At 44.5% G+C, this 21,655-nt stretch overlaps 1 protein-coding gene across 2 annotated transcripts in view; it reads right to left on the bottom strand.

Annotated features, from left to right (window-relative positions):
- LOC129697246 (adhesion G protein-coupled receptor F4-like) overlaps positions 1-21,655 on the bottom strand; it is a 103,569-nt gene that overhangs the window by 15,127 nt on the left and 66,787 nt on the right. For both annotated transcript variants that reach the window (XM_055635597.1, XM_055635598.1), the window contains exons 9-13: positions 18,197-18,369; positions 11,507-11,677; positions 7,033-8,421; positions 715-756; positions 566-622 (exon numbers count right to left, since the gene is read on the bottom strand). In XM_055635597.1, the coding sequence (XP_055491572.1) occupies positions 566-622; positions 715-756; positions 7,033-8,421; positions 11,507-11,677; positions 18,197-18,369 (1,832 nt within the window). The remainder of the gene's footprint in view (positions 1-565; positions 623-714; positions 757-7,032; positions 8,422-11,506; positions 11,678-18,196; positions 18,370-21,655) is intronic.

The raw sequence follows: 21,655 nt of genomic DNA, 5'->3' as shown, positions 1-21,655 counted from the left end.
TCTAATTAGTTTAGTTTAATTTTGTTTTGTTGAAAGAAACAGGCCTGTCATCCCATATAGTACACACCAACCATCGATTACCCGTTCACACTAGTTTTGTGTCATCCCGTTCTACACACTAGGGGCAATTTTTAAAGAGGCCAATTAACATAGTCGAGAGTGTTTTATTGTCATATGTCCCGGACAGAATAATGAAATTCTTAGTTGCAATAGCACAACTGAATATGTAAAGATGGTACTCTGTAAACAATATAACCTACAAACCCACATCTTTTGGATGTGGGAGGAAACCAGAGAATCCGGAGGAAATCCATGTATTCACGGGGAGGGCATGCAAACTGCACACAGACAGCACCCAAGGTCAGGATCGAACCTGGGACTCCTCTACTGTGAGGCAGCTCTACCAACTGCATCACTGTGCCGCCTAACAGTCTCTATCTTCAATTAGAAACCAGTGCAAAATCCATTTTCTGACCTAGTTTTCAACTAATTTTCACCAAATCCATCACACATCTTTCTTTTTCATAACATGAACCATCAACTGATTTTATTCTTTCAGACTTACCCTTGATCGGGAAGACAATCTACTCAAAGAGAACTGCTTCAGTAAGGCTTCTCGCACCTGTGTTTGCAGCAGAACAAAGCATTATATTAGGTGAGGTGAAAATAGACAAATTACAAAAAAACTGGCAAAAAAAACAAGATGTATCTCACCTTGCTATCCAAGCATGTTCCAAAGAGAAAAATGAAGAATCCCTGGAAAATATGTTTAAGCAGTTGACAATTAAAAAAAACTTTCAATCATTTTGTAACATTCCATGAAATGCTGAGCTGACAAAGTGATCAATCAGGTTGAATTAGGCTTTAAAAATTAGGGTTATTTTTTTCAAACAGTGATCTTCAAAGCCACTGTTATCACAGTCCCATAAAATGTACATCTTATCTCAGAATCCTGTCCAGTAATTTTCTTACCACATATATTAGGCTTACTGGTCTATAGTTCCTAGGTTTTTCTTAAATAAATGTACAACATTAGCCACTCTCCTGTCATCACTAACAATAATTCATAAGATAGACACAAAAAGCTGGAGTAAGAGCCCTGACAGATTTATGAAAAAGGTTCTTGACACAAAACATCACAGGCAGCATCTCTGGAGAGAAGGAATGGGTGATGTTTCGTGTCAAGAACCTTTTTCATAAATCTGTCAGGGCTCTTGCAAGTTTTTGTCTATCTTCCCACAGTTGGGTCTGCTCCCCCAACGCAGCCGTTCCCTACCCGTAGCCCCCACGGGAGACGTGGTCCTCCAAGTCAAGCCGCTCCCGAAAGGCCGTTTTTAAATAGCGTCTCTTGAGGTTGAGATGCGGGCGCCAGCAGCCGTATGGTCGCTGGCCAGCAGGAGGCGACAAAATGAGTGAGTGGGGGGGGGGGGGGGGGGGGGGGGGGGGGAGAAGGATTTTATTAAAAATGTGTACATAAACACGACAACATTTAGTGAGGAGTGGATACTTGGAGTGAAAAGTGAAAAGTAACAGGTGGGGGACCAGCATTCTGTCAGGCAGGTTTGCCACTGCTACACGGGTGGTTTTAAGCCGAATAAGGGGGGTGGGGTGTCGAATGGGATAGTTGAGGATGGAGTTAAAGGGAAAGGGTTTCTTAAATGTGTGAGCGTAGAGACAGAGGGGTGTAAAATGAGGGTAGAAGCAATAGGTAGCAAGGTGAAAAGTAAAAGTGGCAGGCAGACAAATCCAGGGCAAAAATCAAAAAGGGCCACTTTTCAACACAATTGTATAAGAGGTAAGAGTGTTGTAAAAATAAGGCTGAAGGCTTTGTGTCTCAATGCAAGGAGCATTGGCAATAAGGTGGATGAGTTGAATGTGCAGATAGTTATTAATGACTATGATATAGTTGGGATCATGGAGACATGGCTCCAGGGTGACCAAGGCTGGGAGCTGAACATCCAGGAATATTCAATATTCAGGAGGGATAGACAGAAAGGAAAAGGTGGTGGGGTAGCGTTGCTGGTTAGAGAGCAGATTAACGCAATGGAAAGGAAGGGCATTAGCTTGGAGGATGTGGAATCGATATGGGTAGAGCTGCGAAACACTAAGGGGCAGGACACGCTAGTGGGAGTTGTGTACAGGCCACCTAACAGTAGTAGTGGAGTTGGGGATGGCATCAAACAGGATATTAGAAATGCATGCAACAAAGGTAAAACAGTTATAATGGGTGACTTCAATCTACATTTAGATTGGGTGAATCAAATTGGCAGGGGTGCTGAGGAAGAGGATTTCTTGGAATGCATGCGGGATAGCTTTCTAAACCAACATGTAGAGGAACCAACGAGAGAGCAGGCTATTCTAGATTGGGTATTGACTAATGAGGTAGGGTTAGTTAGCAGTCTTGTTGTGCATGGCCCCTTGGGCAAGAGTGACCATAATATGGTTGAGTTCTTCATTAGGATGGAGAGTGGCATTGTTAATTCAGAAACAAGGGTCCTGAACTTAAAGAAAGGAAACTTTGAGGATATGAGAAGTGAATTGGCCAAGATAGACTGGCAATTGATTCTTAATGGGTTGACGGTGGATATGCAATGGAAGGCATTTAAAGACTGCATGGATGAACTACAACAATTGTTCATCGCAGTTTGGCAAAAAAAAAAATCAGGGAAGGTAGTGCATCCGTGGATAACAAGGGAAATCAGGGATAGTATCAAAACAAAAGATGAAGCGTACAAATTAGCCAGAAAAAGCAGCCTACCAGAGAACTGGGAGAAATTCAGAGTCCAGCAGAGGAGGACAAAGGGCTTAATTAGGAAAGGGAAAATAGATTATGAAAGAAAACTGGCAGGGAACATAAAAACTGACTGCAAAAGCTTTTATAGATATGTGAATAGAAAAAGATTAGTTAAAACAAATGTAGGTCCCTTGCAGTCAGAAACAGGTGAATTGATCATGGGGAACAAGGACATGGCAGACCAATTGAATAACTATTTTGGTTCTGTCTTCAATAAGGAAGACATAAATAATCTGCCGGAAATAGCAGGGGACCGGGGGTCAAATGAGATGGAGGAACTGAGTGAAATCCAGGTTAGCCGGGAAGTGGTGTTAGGTAAATTGAATGGATTAAAGGCCGATAACACCCCAGGGCCAGATAGGCTGCATCCCAGAGTACTTAAGGAAGTAGCTCCAGAAATAGTGGATGCATTAGTGATAATTTTTCAAAACTCTTTAGATTCTGCAGTAGTTCCTGAGGATTGGAGGGCAGCTAATGTAACCCCACTTTTTAAAAAGGGAGTGTGTGAGAAAACGAATTACAGACCAGTTAGTCTAACGTCGGTAGTGGGGAAACTGCTAGAATCAGTTATTAAAGATGGGATAGCAGCACATTTGGAAAGTGGTGAAATCATTGCACAAAGTCAGCATTGATTTATGAAAGGTAAATCATGTCTGACGAATCTTATAGAATTTTTCGAGGATGTAACTAGTAGAGTGAATAAGGGAGAACCAGTGGATGTGTTATATCTGGACTTTCAGAAGGCTTTCGACAAGGTCCCACATAAGAGATTAGTATACAAACGTAAAGCACACGGTATTGGGGGTTCAGTATTGATGTGGATAGAGAACTGGCTGGCAGACAGAAAGCAAAGAATATGAGTAAACGGGTCCTTTTCACATTGGCACGCAGTGACTAGTGTGGTACCGCAAGGCTCAGTGCTTGGACCCCAGCTATTTACGATATATACTAATGATTTGGACGAGGGAATTGAATGCAACATCTCCAAGTTTGCAGATGACACGAAGCTGGGGGGCAGTGTTGGCTGTGAGGAGGATGCTCGGAGGCTGTAAGGTGACTTGGATAGGCTGGGTGAGTGGGCAAATGCATGGCAGATGCAGTATAATGTGGATAAATGTGAGGTTATCCACTTTGGTGGCAAAACAGGAAAGTACTCTTATCTGAATGGTGGCCGATTAGGAAAAGGGGAGTTGCAACGAGACCTGGGTGTCATGGTACACCAGTCATAAAAAGTAGGCATGCAGGTGCAGCAGGCAGTGAAGAAGGCGAATGGTATGTTAGCATTCATAGCAAAATGATTTGAGTATAGGAGCAGGGAGGTTCTACTGCAGTTGTACAGGGTCTTGGTGAGACCACACCTGGAGTATTGCGTACAGTTTTGGTCTCCTAATCTGAGGAAATACATTCTTGCCATAGAGGGAGTACAGAGAAGGTTCACCAGACTGATACCTGGGATGTCAGGACTTTCATATGAAGAAAGATTGGATAGACTCGGTTTGTACTCACTAGAATTTAGAAGATTGAGGGAGGATCTTATAGAAACGTACAAAATTCTTAAGGGGTTGGACAGGCTAGATGCAGGAAGATTGTTCCCGATGTTGGGGAAGTCCAGAACAAGGGGTCACAGTTTAAGGATAAGGGGGAAATCTTTTAGGACCGAGATGAGGAAAACATTTTTCACACAGAGAGTAGTGAATCTCTGGAATTCTCTGCCACAGAAGGTAGTTGAAGCCAGTTCCTTGGTTATATTTAAGAGGGAGTTAGATGTGGCCCTTGTGGCTAAAGGGATCAGGGGGTGTGGAGAGAAAGCAGGTACAGGATACTGAGTTGGATTATCAGCCATTATCATATTGAATGGCGCTGCAGGCTGGAAGGGCCGAATGGCCTACTCCTGCACCCATTTACGATGTTTCTATGTCTGTTGCTATGAAATCTCTACCGAAGTGGAAAAAACCCCGGCGTTTCTGGGTCTGGCCTCGGCGTAGCAACGAATCAAAGGCTAGCGGCCTCAAGTCAGAAACACACACAGCCAGCCAGCCAGCAGCCACAGAGTTTTAATCTATATTACTAAAAGTCTGTTCTTGACTAGTTTTGGCCATCTGTGCTGCGATTTCCGAGAGAACGCCGCCACCTACGGCCGTCATTTTTGGCCACCTTGCTCAGAGCCCCCCTCCGCCATATGTGTGCCGAGGATTTTTCCCGTCGATGAAAAAAGAGATATTAATGATTTTACAAAATTCCCCATTCTCTCTGCTGCCACCGCTGGCGGCAGGTGGGAGGGACTATAAAACCAGGAAGTGGTGTTCCTCAATCAGTGTCTGCAAGCTGGAGGAAGGCAGAGGGTCACGTTTCTCCGAGCTGTGAATAACACTGAACACATGTCTACTCAAATGTAAGTGTCCTTAGTGGTTCTAAAACGCTTGCAGAATGTGTCTATTCATTCTAAAATGTTTGCAAAAAGTGTTTATTGGTTCTAAAATGTTTGCAAAAATTGTCTCTTTTGGTTCTACAATGCTTGCAGAATGTGTCTTTTTTGGTTCTAAAATGTTTTTAGGTTCTTCTCCCCCCCCCCCCCCCTCTCTCTCTCTCTCCCTTCTCCCCCCTCTCTCCCCCTCCCTCTCTCCCCCCCTCTCTTCTCCCTCCTCTCCTCCCCCTCCTCCCCCCCTCCCTCCTCTCCCCCCCCTCCTCCCCCCCCCCTCTCCTCTCTCTCCCCCTGTCTCTCTCCCCTCTTTTTCTCCCCCTCCTCCCCTCCCACACACCCCTACCCCCTTCCCTCCACCCCTCCCTCCCGCTCCCTGCTCCCCACCTCTCCCCCTCCCCTCATCTCACCCCCTCTCAGCACACCCTCTCTCTCCCCCTCCCCCCCCCCCCCCCCTCTCTCTCTCTCCCCTCCAACCCCTCCCAGCACCCCTTCTCTCTCCCCCTCTCTCTCTCCTCCCCCATCTTCCCCCCCCTCACCCACCCTCCCTCTTCTCCTCCTCTCCACCCCCCTATCCCTCTTGCCCCTCTCTCTGTGTCTCTGTCTCTCTCTCTCTGTCTCTGCCCCTTCTCTCTCTGCCCTCACTCTCTACCCCCCCCCTTCTCTAGATGTGACTGCAAGTTGGGGGCTATGCGTCAGTAGATAGGGTGGTTATGGGGTAAAAGGAGCAATTTAATAATATTAATATAATATCAAGGGGGGGTAATTAGCGTGAGTGCGGGGGGGGGGGGGGGATAGTTAGTGTGTGACGCTGCATGCCACCTCCCCCCCCCCCCCCCCACAACCGCACATTGGGGGAACAGACCCAACGGGTCTGCACTTGGTCTAGTAATATTATATATAGATATAGATAGATGTCCAGCACCTTATTGACTGTCATATGGACTATCCTCAAGACATCACCGTTAAATGTCCTAAATTTTCTAGTCCAAATATATTTCTCCCAATAAAAACAGGAAATATATTTATTGGGACTTTCCCCATTTCCTGCTGATTTCTGAGGGACTACATTCTCTCTCTAGTTGCCATTTTTTTCCTATTAATATGCTTATAGATTCTCTTTAATCTTATCTGCCAGAGCTATCTCATACCCCTTTTTGCCCTCCTGATTTCCTTCTTAAGCATGCTCCTCAATCCAGGGATACATTTGCTCATAGCTGCCTATACCAGACCCATGCCTCCAATGGTCTGAAGAACGATGCAGAAACTTTGGAAGAATGGGCACTTAATTCTACGGAATTTGATTCTTATTTGTTTGTAAGGATATATTGGCAATGCCAACACTAATGTCCATCATTAATTGTTGGGTCACGGGGCAGCTATAAAGACCAAGATTTCCTTGTCAGAGAAATTTAGTAAATTGTCCGTTTTATTTTTATCACAATCAAATTGTGTTATTATTGTGTCTACAAGAAAATTAATCTACCCACAAAGCCTACTCTGCTGGGCTCATACGTGTAGTGGTCTTTGTTACTTCCTCATAGTCACATTCTGCAGACCTAAGGAATTATCAACTTAGGACATGTAGGACAATGAATAGGACTGGTTTAGAGGGATATGGGCCAAACTCTGGCAGGTGGGACTAGTGTAAATGGGGCATGTTGACCAGTGTGGGCAACTTTGGCTGAAGGGCCTGTTTCCATGCTGTATGACTCTGTTTTGAACCTGTCAAACACACTTAGTTCATCTTCAATGTTTTACCCAGATCATAAACTATGCAATTGCACATTTAAGGTTAGAAATCATTTATAACACTTACTTGAAAAGCATTGAGGATTGTAAATATATAATGAAAAGCAACATGCGAGTCCTCTTGAAACGTTGGTATTCCAAATCCCCATGTGAGTCCAAGAATTGGAGTTAGCACCACAATGCTCCTCACAATTTGTTTAATTGTTTCTTGCTCCTCGCTGTGGCCCCTGGGCCTATCTCCGATTGTTCGTCGTAAGAGTTTAAATATGACCACAATCAGAACAACAACGTTGCTTGCAATGATAGCCAGAGCAGGTATAACAAAAGCAAGTATCGGATATTTATCCCTCCAACCGAGCCAACAGGCATCTTTTCTTATATATTCATCTGTTGGATGTGTAGCTCCGATTGTGATGACCGAGATAATTAGTGGACAGAGATAGCCAACACTGAATGAGATTCCCATCAAGGTTGACTTACTGAAATCATGGAAAATGAAAACCAAGCGAAATATAAGTAGAAGGCCAAGGGTGAACATCCAAAAAAATAAGGCAAGATAGAAAAAATGAATGAAGAACGTTGCAGCCACACAAGCTTCTGTTTCGGGCGATACATGGGAAGCCACAATGAACCATATATCTGCTATCAGCAGGTTTATCGCAATATTCAGAATTGCAACATGGCGAGTGTGTGATGTTTTGTTCTTGGTCACGTGCTTCCATACTATTGCTTCTATAATAATGGTGATTAGTAAGCTGGCGATTGAAATGGCTATTCCAATTTCGGTTAAAATGTCCAAAACTTCGTTGTCTTTACTTAAAGGGGACAAAGGAGACATTAAAATTGAAAACGATGTTAAATGCTCACAGGTGCAAGTGATGTTGCCTCCTTCCTGACTAGACGTACAGCCTGAATCATTCCATGCGCCTCTTCCAGCAAAATCCCAAAATGCGCATGTGGCAGTGTCATAATCAAGTTCCATGTTCCTTGGTGAGAACGTCATATTCATTGTAAATGTTTTTTTACGGTTTAATGTTACTGTCATAACTAGACTATTAATTTCGAAGATTCCCTCAAAGTGCGTATCATTTCTTAAAATATCAATCCATGTTGGATATGCAATTATGACAACAACATTATCTTCGGCGGTTTCAAATTCGTTACCAGGAATGATGATATTAGCACTTAAATTATTATAGCCTGTAATGTTAAAACTCTCAAAGGTTTCATTAATGTCAGTGCGATTTTCATCTCGAGTAATTTTAGTAGCGACGAGCTGAAGATTATTTTGTTTAATTCCTATAGTGCCATTTGTCAGATTGAGCCGACTAGTAAACATCTCCACTGACTGTAATAATTGAGAGCTAGGGTTCGCGTCAACTGTTGTGTTAGAGAGAATTGTCCATGTGGCTACTGATTCATCAGAAATCACGGCGTTTACAGTTTGCAAAAAGTGCTGAAAAACACAATGAAGAGCTATATTAATAATGGAATACAATCCACAACATACATTTTTGTAAAATAATATGCAGAAAGATAAAGACTAAAACATAAAGCAATTTAGAATTGTCCTGTTTATCCACAAAGCCTGTCCACATGCAGTGCCTGAAGCAAATTAACTAGAACTTTAGATAACCAGCCACACTCTACCCCCCAAACAGTCACAGAATCTTTCTAAACAGAGACACTAAATAAAGCTGGGGTCAGTAATGAAAAGTAACGTCAGATAAAAGACCACTCCTGAAAGTTACAGTATGTTTGCTTTGAGTAAATTAATTGGAAATCCCCATATTTGTTTGCACCATGTGATCCTTGCCTCAACCACAAACCTTCACAATTTCTCGATGGAAGCTTGCAGTGAGACAACCCAGGCCAGCAACACATTCCAGCTGCTTAGGACATTCCCGGAAAAGAACAGCCTCTGCATTATTCTTGTTGCTCTTTTCTGAACCTTACCCAGAACCATTATACCCTCAGTCATGTAAGGGAACCAAACCTATGAAAAGTGCCCCAGGCGATTCAAAATCTGTAATCCTTGACAAGTATTTAATGGTTCTAGAAATACCACTCAATATCTTGTTTATTTTCCCCATGACACTTATGTGACATAAACATAGATTATCGTTTCCTGTACTGCGTCATTTTAATAAAAGCTTCATTCTATGTTGGACCTATAAATATACATTGCATTCTATTTAACCAAAGCAACTGTTTAACCTATTTTCCCATCACAGAGACCATTTCACATAAAATTTAATTCTAAACCTTGTTACCATGACTATAAAAATTTACAATCAAGGCAATTCACCAGCACAAATATTAGTCAAAGCATCCAACACCATTCCCTAAGCAACAGAGCTAGTGATTTATACAATGCTGATTATTGACTGGAGCCAATTCTCAATCCAAGGCATAACATTTTCACTGATTTAAGGTAGACATTGCAGGTAGCACCTCATAGCAAAGAGGAAATATTATAGAAATGATTAGTCTTGCAGAGCTGGTTGGATAAGAGGCAAAGACAACCCCACCATCTATGGAAACAGCAAACCTTATGCAGAAGGACACAAGAAGCTGGGAGTAGGAGTTGGTCACTTCTGCCTCTCAAACCTGCCCTGCCATTCAATGTGAGTGTGGCTGATCTGCCAAAGTCTTCCTCTCCTTTCCTGTGCCAATTCCACATAGCTACCAATTCCCTGTACTCTCAAAAGTTTATCTGCCTCATCTTTAAACTCCCCCAATAACCAACTCTACCACAAATCTCCAGTTGAGAATTCCAGAGTTTCTTAGGCAAACAATTTATTCAATTTCCGATTTAAACCAACATTTTCAGTTCTTTTCTACACAATTTATTCACACCTCTGCTCAGATTGTCATCACGGAGATATTATCATCACTGTGGTATAATGACCTTCACCACACTCAGCTGCCTGGGCTGTTCACTTCATGGAGTCAAGGTCATGCTGATTCCAAATGTCCCCTCCAAAGTATTGTTCCAAAGCTTCTCCTTTTCTCTGCCTGGTCTCTCAGTCTGTTGCTCAGTACTGCATCGAGCACCATGCTCATCTAGAGATGACTTCATCCACTTTGATTGCAGTGAAGAGCAAGGGCACCATGAGCAATAGGTTACTGCCAGCTTCTCACAAGTGCTTGCAGTCATTGAATACACTCACATCCCCAATATGTGCTAGTTATGGGGAACCGGCAAAAGAGAGGTTAAGATTAGCATAGATTTGCATAGATCACCCAGGATCAGGAGGATGAGGGGTGATCTTATGGAGGTCTACAAAATCATGAGAGGAATAGATTGGGTAGAAGCACAGAGCAGGGGAAATCGAGAACCAGAGGACATAGGTTTAACGTGAGGGGGGAAAGTTTTAATAGGAACCCAAGGGGTAACTCTTACATGCACAGGGTGGTAGGTGCTTGGAATAAGCTGCCATACTTGAGGCAGATGTTTAAGAAACGTTTGCAACGTTTAAGAAACATTTAGGCAAGTACATGGATAGGGCAGGTTTAGAGGTATAAGCGTCAGCCAGGTGGGACTAGTGTAGATGGACCATGTTGGCCAGTGTGGGCAAGTTAGGCCAAATGGCCATTTCCATGCTGCAAGACTATCATGTTGAAAGGCAGACGCGCAGCCTGATGGCTTATTCCTGCTCCTATTTGCTTGTGTTCTTGTGCATGCTATACATTACATGACTGCAGTGGGTGCCAGAAGGGCCTGTCTCACTTGGGAGTCATTTGCGCATCACGCAGGCATTATGCATCACTGCTACGCCACCACGTCTCACCACGCGTCATGCACGCGTAAATGATGCACAAATAACACCCAGTGGGACAAGCCCTTACAGCACACTAAACAAACCCTGAGGTGCATGAGGCATAGGCAGAGCAGGAGGATGTGGGGACAACCAGAGCACAGGGGGGAGGCAATGGCTGCACAGGCAATAAAGAGCCCCTGACAGGGAAAGTCTTAGCAAACAGGCTTACAAACCCATAATCCACACGGGCATTCATTCTTTAGCTTAAACACCAACAGAGTTCATCAACTGTGTTTGTGGTTCTCCAAGAGCACTCTGTACAGGACCTCCCACCTGATATTTATCTCACTGATGAGGTCCCTAAATCTAAGACTGCTTCTCTCTCCACTGAGCCTCTGTCCCCTCCAAGTTAGCCAATGTGGATGTTGCTGCTGTATGTGCCTTTAAATCCTGATATCCTTCATCAACTCCTGCACAAAAGGGGTTAAATTATCAGAGACATTTAGTGTATGGCTTTGGTGGAAAGCAAAGCTCTCTTTTCCTTTTTTTTAATTTGCAAGTGATTTGAAGAACTAGGTTAGTACGAGCCCAAATCCAGATCTGTGTATCAAGGATGTAAAGTTGAGCAGGTTACTGAGGTGAAAGATTATCCGGTTCCTGAGTTGTTACAGAGTCAACAAACTGTGCACTTGCTGTTCATTGCTAAACAATTCTATATGAAGAAGACATGGTGCACAAAAGAAATCAGAATGTTCCTTGGCTGATGCATATTCTTACCGCCAAATCGGCTTCGTCAACAGGTACAGTGGCGTTCGAAAATGTCGTCAGTATTTCTATAACAGCTTGTACATTTCCAGGTTCGGTGATGTTTTCATTATCTGAGACGTCAGATAATTCCTGAAGAAGACTGGAAAAGTTTGCTGCCACTTCATCGGGGGACTTGGTTAACTGAGAAATTAAAGCAGAAATAGAACGATATATAAAGTTGCTGGACTGGGAAAGATAAGCAGGTTGTGTGGCTCACGAATGAGTCCCGATCTATTTGCTGTCCAGTCCCAAACCACCATACCTTCCCTCCATTCCCATCAAACCAATTCCAATGGATAGATAAGATCCTGGAAAAAGCAACTCGCCTTTAAAGGTTACTAGATCAAGTTCCCCCAACGCAATATTCCACCACTCACCCATAGCCCCCAACTGCGCAGGCGTGGTTGACGGGTTCCCGTTGTGACGCTAGAGATCCCCGTTGTGACTCGAGCCATTGCAACCCTCCCCAACTGCGCCTTGCCATCCCTCTTCCTACCCCTATCCTCCTCCATAGCACCCCTCCCCTCACCCTCCCTCTTCTGTCCCTCTCCTCCTCCCGTCCCCCACTCCCTCTCTCACCTCTCCCTTCCTCTACCCTCAGTCACTCCCTCCCTCTGTAACCCCTCTCCCTTCCCTACAACCTCCTTCCTCTATCTCCCTGCTCCCCCACTCATCACCTCCCCCATCTCACTCCCCCACTCTCCCTCATCTCCTCCACTGCCCTCCTCTCCCACAATCCCACACTATCTACCGCCCCAACTTCCCTCTCCCTCTATCCCCCCCCCCCCCACTCTCCCTCCTCACCTCCCCCACTTTCCCCCTCCCCCCCCCCTCCTCCTCACCTCCCCCCACAGTGAAAATCATGTTGTAAATGAAACCTCCCCCCCAAGAATTTGATTAAAACAGACTTGTTTTTTTTAAATAACAATTTTTTATGTAAATGAGATTTGGGATTCCATTGTGACATCGTAAGATACAAACTGGCAGTGCAATTTGAAGTGATTTTCATCAAAGTGGTTTTTGTAAAGTTCAAAATGTGAATAACATAAAATATACCATCATTCTGAAAGAAACTTGCCACATCACACCACAGGACAATGGTGAGTACAGTGGGCCAAAAATTGTAGCATTATCGTGTACCTTTTTGGCATAGTTTCTGGATCACTCACACACACACAGTCATACAAACCAACAAGATGAGAGTTTTAGTAATATACTGGACCAAGGAGGACCCGTTGGGTCCCGTCCCCTCAACGCATGGTTGTGGGGGGAGGGAGCGGCCTGCGGCATCACACACACACTAACCAACCCCTCACACACACACACAATAACCACACCCACACACACGGGGGGGGGGGGGGGGGGGTGGGGGGGGGGTGAGTGAGAGGTGAGATGGGGAGTGGGAGGGGGAGGGTGGGAGAGGGAGGTAAAGTGAGGTGGAAAGGGAGGGGGCGGAAAGGGAGGGGACGTAAAGGGGGGGGGGCAAGGGGAGTGGGGAGAGAGTTTAGAGGGGAGAGGGTAGAGGGGAGGGGGAGAGAGGAGGGGAGGAGGAGGAGAGGAAAGGGGGGGAGTGGATGGAGAGGAGGGGGAGAGAGGAGGTGGCGAGAGGTGGAGGAGAGCCAGGCGAGCGAGCAAGCTGCTGTCCCAGATGAGGGCTAATTCGCTAACACTCCCGTTGGCGGCTGCAGGCTGCAGGCTTCAGGGCCCTAGAACGGGGGGACGGTGGGTGGGGGGGAAGGGGAGAAGTCGGGGGGGGGGGGGGGGGGGAAAGAGGTGGAGGGATGAGGCGAAGGATGGGGAGAGGAGGAAGGGAGCGGGGAGCAGGCAGCAGGCAGCGGGGCGTGCACAAACAAAGGACTTCAGCGGGTTCAATCCAGAGCCGGGAGGGGGGGGGGGGGGGGGGGGGGGGGGGCAGAGTGGTCAGAGGGTGACGTCACTCGCAGCACGTGGAATATAGCATGAGCAGAGCCATTGTAACGTGCCCATCTCGTTTATTTTCAAACATTTGTGACCATTTTCATAAATAACTCAAGGCAAAGCTCGATAAAGCTTTTCAGGTAAGATGATTTTGGACTCCACCTGCTCTGATGCTCTAATATCTTTTTTAATGTCAACAGTGAATCCACACTCACTCTTAGGGCTAGCAACTCGCTACAAAGACTGATGTCTTTCTGCAAAACAGAAAAGCTTTTTGCTATCTCTCTAATCCTAAGGCCACTAGCTTCCTGCGTGCATTGACATTTTGTAACTTTTGCCAATTTACTGTTAAGTACTATTTCAGTACAAAATAGCAAGTTCCTTTTTGGTGACAGTTCTTTGTGGTGTGCTGATAGATGGAGGGAGGGGTGGGTGAATGATGATGTGCCTGGAGAATGCTGACAGCTGGCAAGCATACATTTTGCCAGCTGTTGATGCTCTCATGGCTCTGGCTTCCAATAAATGCTCCGTCAATTAAGCAGTTAGAAAAAAGATTTTGTTAAATATCTTTAATCAGTAGTAAGGAAGGCAAATGCAATGCTGGCATTTATTTCAAGAGGACTAGAATATAAAAACAGGGATGCCATCCAGGCTTCATTACTCCTGACGGCCTAGCTTGCAAATAACCTGCTCCAATCAACTTTTGCTGTGGCTTCATAAGGCAGTCAGGCTTCATTATGAGCAGTTTGGGCCCCTAAAGGGCCCAGAAGAGGTTTACACGAATGATATCAGGAATGATTGGGTTAACATATGATGAGCTTTTTAAGGCACTGGGCCTGTAATCGCTGGAGTTTAGAAGAATGAGGGGGGGGGGGATCTCATTGAAACTTAACGATATTTCCACTAGTGTCTAGGACCAGAGACCATAACATCAGAATAAATGGTAGTGCTTTTCGATTGGAGATGAGGAGGAAATTCTTTAGTTGGAGGGTGATGAATCTGTGGAATTCATTGCCAGTCTGCTCTGGGGGCCTTCAATGGATATTTTTAACTGTGTTTGACAGATTTAGATTAGCAAGGGTGTCAGGGGCTATGGGGAACAGGCAGGGGAATGGGGTTGAGAGGGAAAGATTGATCAGCCATGACTGAATGACTTGATGGGCCGAATTGCCTGATTCTGTTCTGATAACTTATGAAACATTAAATTACTAAGAAATAATTGAAAACACTTTTATACAGTTAAAAATCTTGAAAGAAACTTGATTCATTATAAAAAGTAAATTCCATTATACCTATATGTTCTCCTTGCAGCTAAATGTGCTGTTCTTGTGCCAGATCTATGTGTAGCAGGCTCAGCAGTCAGAATGCCCACCAGCAACTTAATTCTCTGCTGCTGGTCTGGATGAATGTGTCCAATGTGAGGGGCAAATAGGTTAAATTTCTCTCGCCATCCAGGCTTCATTACTCCTGACGGCCTAGTTTGCAAATAACCTGCTCCAATCAACTTTTGCAAGTTTCTGCTTATCCTCAAAGTTGGCCTTGCTCCATTTCAGAACATTAACTTGTGGACCAGCACTGTCATAGAGTCATAGAGTGATACAGTGTGGAAACAGGCCCTTCGGCCCAACTCACCCACACCAGCCAACAATGTCCCAGCTACACCAGTCCCACTTGCATGCGCTTGGTCCCTATCCCTCCAGACCCGTCCTATCCATGTACCTGTCTAACAGTTTCTTAAATGATGAGATAGTCTCAGCCTCAACTACCTCCTCTGGCAACTTGTTCTAAACACCCACCACCATTTGTGCGAAAAGGTTACCCCTCGGATTCCTATTAAATATTTTCCCCTTCATCTTGAACCTATGTCCTCTGGTCCTCGATTCCCCTACTCTGGGCAAAAGATCCTATGCATCTACCCAATCTATTTTTCTCGTGATTTTGTATACTTCTATAAAATCTCCCGTCATCCTCCGGCACTCTATGGAATAGAGACCCAGCCTACTCAACCGCTCCCTATCGCCCACACCCTCTAGTCTTGGCAACATCCTCATTAATCCATTCCTCTATTCTGAACCCTTCCAAGTTTGACAATATCTTTCCCATAACATGGTGCCCAGAACTGAACATAATCTTCTAAATGCGGTCTCACCAACGTCTTATACAATTGCAACATGACCTCCCAAGTTCTTTACTCAATACTGACTGATGAAGGCCAAAGTGCCAAAAGCCTTTTTGACTACCTTATCTACCTGCGACTCAACCTTCAAGGAACCACGCACTTGTACTCCATCCCTCTGCTCTACAACACCACCCAGAGGCCTACCATTTACTGTGTAGGTCCTGCCTTTGTTCGACCTCCCAAAATGCAACGCCTCACACTTCTCTGTATGCATTTCCATCAACCATTCCTCCGCCCACCTGGCCAATCCATCCAGATCCTGCTGCAATCATTCACAACCATCTTAACTATCTGCAAAACAACAATCTTTTGTATCATCAGAAAACTTGCTAATATTGGCCTGTATGTTCTCATCCAAATCATTGATGCAGATGACAAACAGTAAAGGGCCCAGCACCAAACCCTGAGGCACACCACTAGTCACAAGCATCCAGTCTGAGAAGCAACCTTCCACCATCACCCTCTGCTTCCTCTATGAAGCCAATTTGCTATCCATTCAGCGATCTCTCCTTGGATCCCATGCGGTCTAACCTTCCAGAGCAATCTGTCCTTGTGGCCTTTTGCTGTCCTTATCCATAACTATTTTAATGTTCATAGTACTGTGGCCATTGGTCACCCACAAACATTTCAGTCACTTGCCCTTCCCAATTTACTGGAAACTAAATCAAGCTTTGCTCTTCCCCTTGTAGGACCGTTTACATGTTGGATAAGTAAACTTTCCTGAACACATTTTACAAATTCCAATCTGTCCAAGACCTTGACTCTATGGTGGTCCCAGTCTATAATGGAAAGTTAAATCGGCACTAAGATAACCCCATTAGTGTTCTATTAGTGTTGCAGCCGCTTGCAATCTCCTGGCATATTTGCTCTTCTAATTCCCATTGAGTAATTGCAGCCCTGTAGCATGCTGCCAGCAAGTTGATCATGCTCTTTTCATTTTTCGTCTCCAGCCATCTACCTACACTGGACAAACCATCAGTAAAATCATCTCAGACAATTGCCATGACGTTCTCCTTAAAGTAACTCCCTCACTACTGTTACCTCCTCCTCCACTGTATCTGACCTGCAAGAACTGTACCATGGAATGTTAAGCTGTCCTTCCCTTAGCCAGGTTTCCATATTGACTAAAGTGCCCCAGTTGTACGTACCTTTCCACACCCTCGATTCATCTATCTTACCTGTCAAGCCTCTCGCATTGCAATAAATGCAGTTTAATCAGACAGTCCTTTCTCACTCCCTACTGTGCTCTTGCCCATCTTGACAACTGAACTTGCTTTCATCGACTTCCAGCTTCTCACCTGCCTCCCGCCTGAATTGGATTCCATCCAATGCTAATCTAGTTTAAACTATCCCAAGTAGCACTATCTACCCAGCCTGCCAGGACATTGGTTCCCTTCCAATTCAAGTAAAAACAATCCCTCTTAAGCAGGCCACCTCTGCCCCAGATTCAAATATCTGAATATCTGCCCCCTGCACCAACTCCTCAGCCACCAGTCCTATCTTCCTGTTTCCGACCCTCACTAACATGTGGCATTGGGAGCAATCCGGAGATTTACCCTCAAAAGGTCCTACTTTTTAGCTTACTATCCTTCTCCCACGGTGCGAATTCATTCCAAGAGCTCTCCCGAGTTTTTAAAAAATCGAACTCATGGTAAGCACGGAGAATGAACGTAGCGGGTACGTCGGAGCTCGGGGACGTCTCTTAGTGCTAACGGCAGGTACTTGGGAAGAGTCGTTAATGGCAGGTAAGCACAGGAAGACTGGTGAAGATTTTTCAACATGATGAAAAATGTCCATGAGTGACCCCCGAGTACCGACGAGTGGCCATTACCGTAAATCTCCGAGTTCGAATCGGGGCAAACTCGGGAGAACTCTGGGAATGAACTCGTACCGTGGAACAGGGGTTTAACTCTCTGTATTCACTCTGCAGGACACTCTCCGGAAGTGGTGGCGCTGGTGAATGGCTGCAGCTCGCCTGCAGTCCGTTTGTTTTTAATTTTTTGTGTTGTTTTTTTTTCGTTTTGTCTAGCTAGGTTTTTGGTTTTTAGGTTGTGTTTATGTGGTGGGGGGGGGGTAGGAAACGGGGCTTGCTGTCTCTCCCTTCAGGGGAATGCGACTTTTTTGTCATATCCCCCTTCTCTGCCTCCGTCTGCGCTGAGGCCTAATGGTGGAGCTAGCGACCTCGAGTCTCCGGAGGCCCTCTCTGCCGAAGCCTCACTTTCCTTCCGCCTGGCATTTACCCACCGCTTGACACTTGCCCTCCACATGGCCACTACCAAAAAAGGCAGCTCCACAAGCATCTGCCTTCCATTTATTTACCAACTTGGAGCAGTCTATGCAAGATGCAAACTGCTTTCAGCCACTCCAACTGAAAGTCAGCTCATCTCATTAACCGTGTGGCTTCGGCAATTGTGTGGCCTTTATGAAAGCCCTGCTCTTCTGCTCCTTCTTTTACATTTCCAACAGTTAACAAGGTGATTTAAGTTTCAGTGTTAATATACTACAAAGAGGAATTTTGATTTAGTCATGTTTTACACATGATAAAAATTCTTTACAGTGCCTACCTCACGAAGATTACTGATCTCTGGTATTAGACAGAAATTAAGTTCATTTCCATAGGTTCCATTGAAACCACATTGTCTTCTCATGTCTCCTTCTGATCCCATGCATGCAATTGTTGCAGTGGTATTAAAGCTTGTGGTGCCATAGACAGGATCACTGCATGGAATTCTATCATCTATAGAAAGAAAAATCATATAATATTCCAGAAGATAAATAGTATAATTTCACTAAGCTTATGATGTTATATTTTGCTCCTGAGTACATTTGATTATTTGTGAATTGCAAGAATAGGCTTCTGCAGAGTTGACTTAGTCTTGCCCACTTTGTTTATATTCTGATGTTTAACTACCTAATGATTTCTACACTGACCTGTGTGGCAGTTTGTGATTAACTACGAATTGAGTTTCCCCGTGAAATAAAACACTGGCAATCAGGTCCAAAGCTAGAATTGCCTTTCCATGCTTAATCAATGTTCCAACTGATAGGGTGCCTGGGGGACTACATGTGCCAGGCTATCTACTTCAGCCATTGTAAGCAGAAGCTTCTCTCACTAGTATATGGCAGACACCTGAACTTGGCATTACAACCAATGGAGAAAATTGGTGCTGACAGTAACATGCAGGTCTGGTGTGATAACTCCAACTATAGTGCTTCAAACATGGGGAGAAAGTAGGAACAGGGTACTGATCCTGGATGATCAGCCATGATCATATTGAATGATGGTGCTGGCTCAGGCTGAATGGCCTACTCCTGCACCTATTTTCTATGTTTCTATCAGCGAAGCAAAAACAGTCATACATCATTTCTCGCCTAGAAATTCCAGATACAAAAGTAGAATGGAATCATGCCATTATGGCAAAGAAGAAACCCATATGGCCCATCACGTCTATGCCAGTTCCATCAGTGGTGACCTGGGTTGTCCCATTCCTGCTCTATATCGATGGCTCTGCATTTATATCCCCGAAGATCCTGTTCAATTTCACTTGCAAATCATTAAACATCCCTGCTTTACGTTTGTTACATTAAAAAAAATCTCCTCATGTCACCATTCTATCCCGTGGGATGATGCTGAGTTCAGCAGTGACCTCACCGACACCCGCAGTAGGATGAATGCTCAAGATGTTCTTTTAAAAAAATAGTGACAAGAAAGTTCAGGACCGCATAGGAGGGGCAGTCCCTTGTTATCAGGGCACAAGTGAGATGTCGCTGGCAATATCAGGCTTGTCCCGGCAGCTCAGTCCTGCTCTCAAAGGAGGTGATCTCGGGCCTCCCCCTGCTGTTCGCCCTTGCCTCAGAGATGCTGGTGGCATCAGGCTTATCCTGGTGGCAGTCTTTGCCTCTGTGTGTGAGCAGAGTTCTTATGCAGGAAGGGGCATTGGCGTCTCAGGCTTGCCTCAACCATTCAGTCTTAACCTCTGAAGGGGCACAGGCTGCCAAGGCTTTCTCCCTGGCAGCCCAATCTTGCCCACACAGTGGTGCTGGTGGTCTCAGATTTGCCTCAGTGGCTCAGCCTTCCTCAAACTGTGACAGTGAAACCAAGAATGCTTTCTGTAAATCATGTAAAGATATACAACCAGAACAGTATTTTTTCTTACATGCTAATTATTTTTTTAACTATTTGTGCATTAATAATTTCTTGACACCCAATGTGAATCCTAAGTGCTTACATTTTTGATTGTGCAATGGGTACGTATCTCAGACAAAGTAGCATTCTGTTATTTCAATGCACACACCATCATGTTATTTCCAGTTGTACTTTATTATCCAACACTGAAAATATCAACATTGTAGGCGTCATTAAGCTTAAGTCAGTTTATTATAGTAATGTTTGGATACCTTTAATTCGTGTCTGTATGTATGCTTGTCAGTGGAATTTAATACATAGAGGGGTGTGTCTATACCTGAAGGGGCTAGCGCAGGTTTGTTAATTTAGTTTCAGTTTACCTCATGGGATTGTGTAAATAACAGTTTTCATCATGAGCTGAGCAGAGAGCTATGAGTCATGGACATGATTACGGGCTTAGAGCAAGTTTTCGATATGATTGGAACAGTAATGAAGAACGGAAAGTGATGGACTATGTCATTGTTTCAATAAAAAACAATTAATCAAGACTAGAAGAGTTATTTTTTACTATCAGAGGGAGTTTGGTGAGTGTGTGAACTATATCTCTACTACATCCTACGAGAAGTTATGACCATCAAGGTTGTACCTTGAGAACGTTAGTAAGACTGCCATTATATTAAGTGAAAACTGTTTCTATGAGTGGAGTAAGTGAAGGATTGTTACTCTGCGAGTCAGAAGGACTAGTTCCAAGAGAGGAACTGAAGAAGAAGTTGAATCTCTGCAAGAGATTAGAACTTGGATCCTGGATCAAGGAATGTACCAGCCAGCAGTCAGAAGCTTGTATATCGTAGTTTAAAGATAAAGCAGCCAGTGCTGAGCCATGACCTTGGAAATAACGATGTTTTGAACTTTGATAAGATAAGACGTGCTCAGCAAATGAATGTTTTAAAGAAGCGGAACAGGCTGTTTTTTAAACTCGTATAACGATCTGGCAGTCAGCCAAGGATACACCAACTCATGGAGCCACGGACAAGTAAGTATAAAGAATTGCCACCAGAGGGAGGTGTGAAGTCAGGATCCAGAGGATGTGGGAAAAGAATTATCACCAGAACTGAGAAAGGAGGCACAGCCCATGTGGAAAGATGCAAGCAGGAGAGGAATAAGTTATGGAAGAAGATTATTAAGTCAGTTGAACACCAGAGGGATCTAATGAACTCAGAGGAGAATGCGAGCAAAGTACAATCTAATCTGGATCAATTATTCAACCATGAGGTTGGAGAAAAGCAAAACTCAATATGGAGTTTAGAACTGCCTGAGGACGAACATAGAAGGCAAACTCAGTGGCTTCAAGAGAAGACAAATATTTTCGATGGTTTCATGGAAGAAGCGGAGAAGTGGTTTGTCGGTTGTCGCAGCACAAACATTGCGCTCTACGCTGGGGGACGCTAAGCAACGAGGTGTTGAAATGGGAGATGAAATTAGACCCCAAGATAGTGCCTCAAATGTCTCAACACGAAGACCAGGACATGAATCTGGTTCTGTAACCAGTTCAAGTACAGGGGTCTCTGCTCAAACGGAAGTGGAAGCTGAGGTAGCTGCTCTCTCGCTACAAACTGTCGCCTTGAAGAAAAAAAATAGGATTGAGGAACAAGAAGAACAGCTGAGGAGAGCGAAGGAACAGATGGAAATGGCCGCAAAGTTGGCAGTTGCCAAGATGAAGAAGGAGGCACTGGAAATTCAGAGTTCAAGATGCGACTCAAGAGTAACTCAGAAGAAGAGTTCCTTAGTCCAAGAAGGAGCTGCTAAGCTGGAAATAGCAGTGAAATTACATCTACAGCCAGAGAATATCTGGTATGACTCAGAACTATCACTGAGTAAGTGGATAGGTGACAAAACT

This window comes from Leucoraja erinacea, chromosome 5 (assembly GCF_028641065.1).
Source record: "Leucoraja erinacea ecotype New England chromosome 5, Leri_hhj_1, whole genome shotgun sequence".
NCBI lineage: Eukaryota > Metazoa > Chordata > Chondrichthyes > Rajiformes > Rajidae > Leucoraja > Leucoraja erinaceus.
This window is presented reverse-complemented; position numbering and strand designations above follow the sequence as displayed.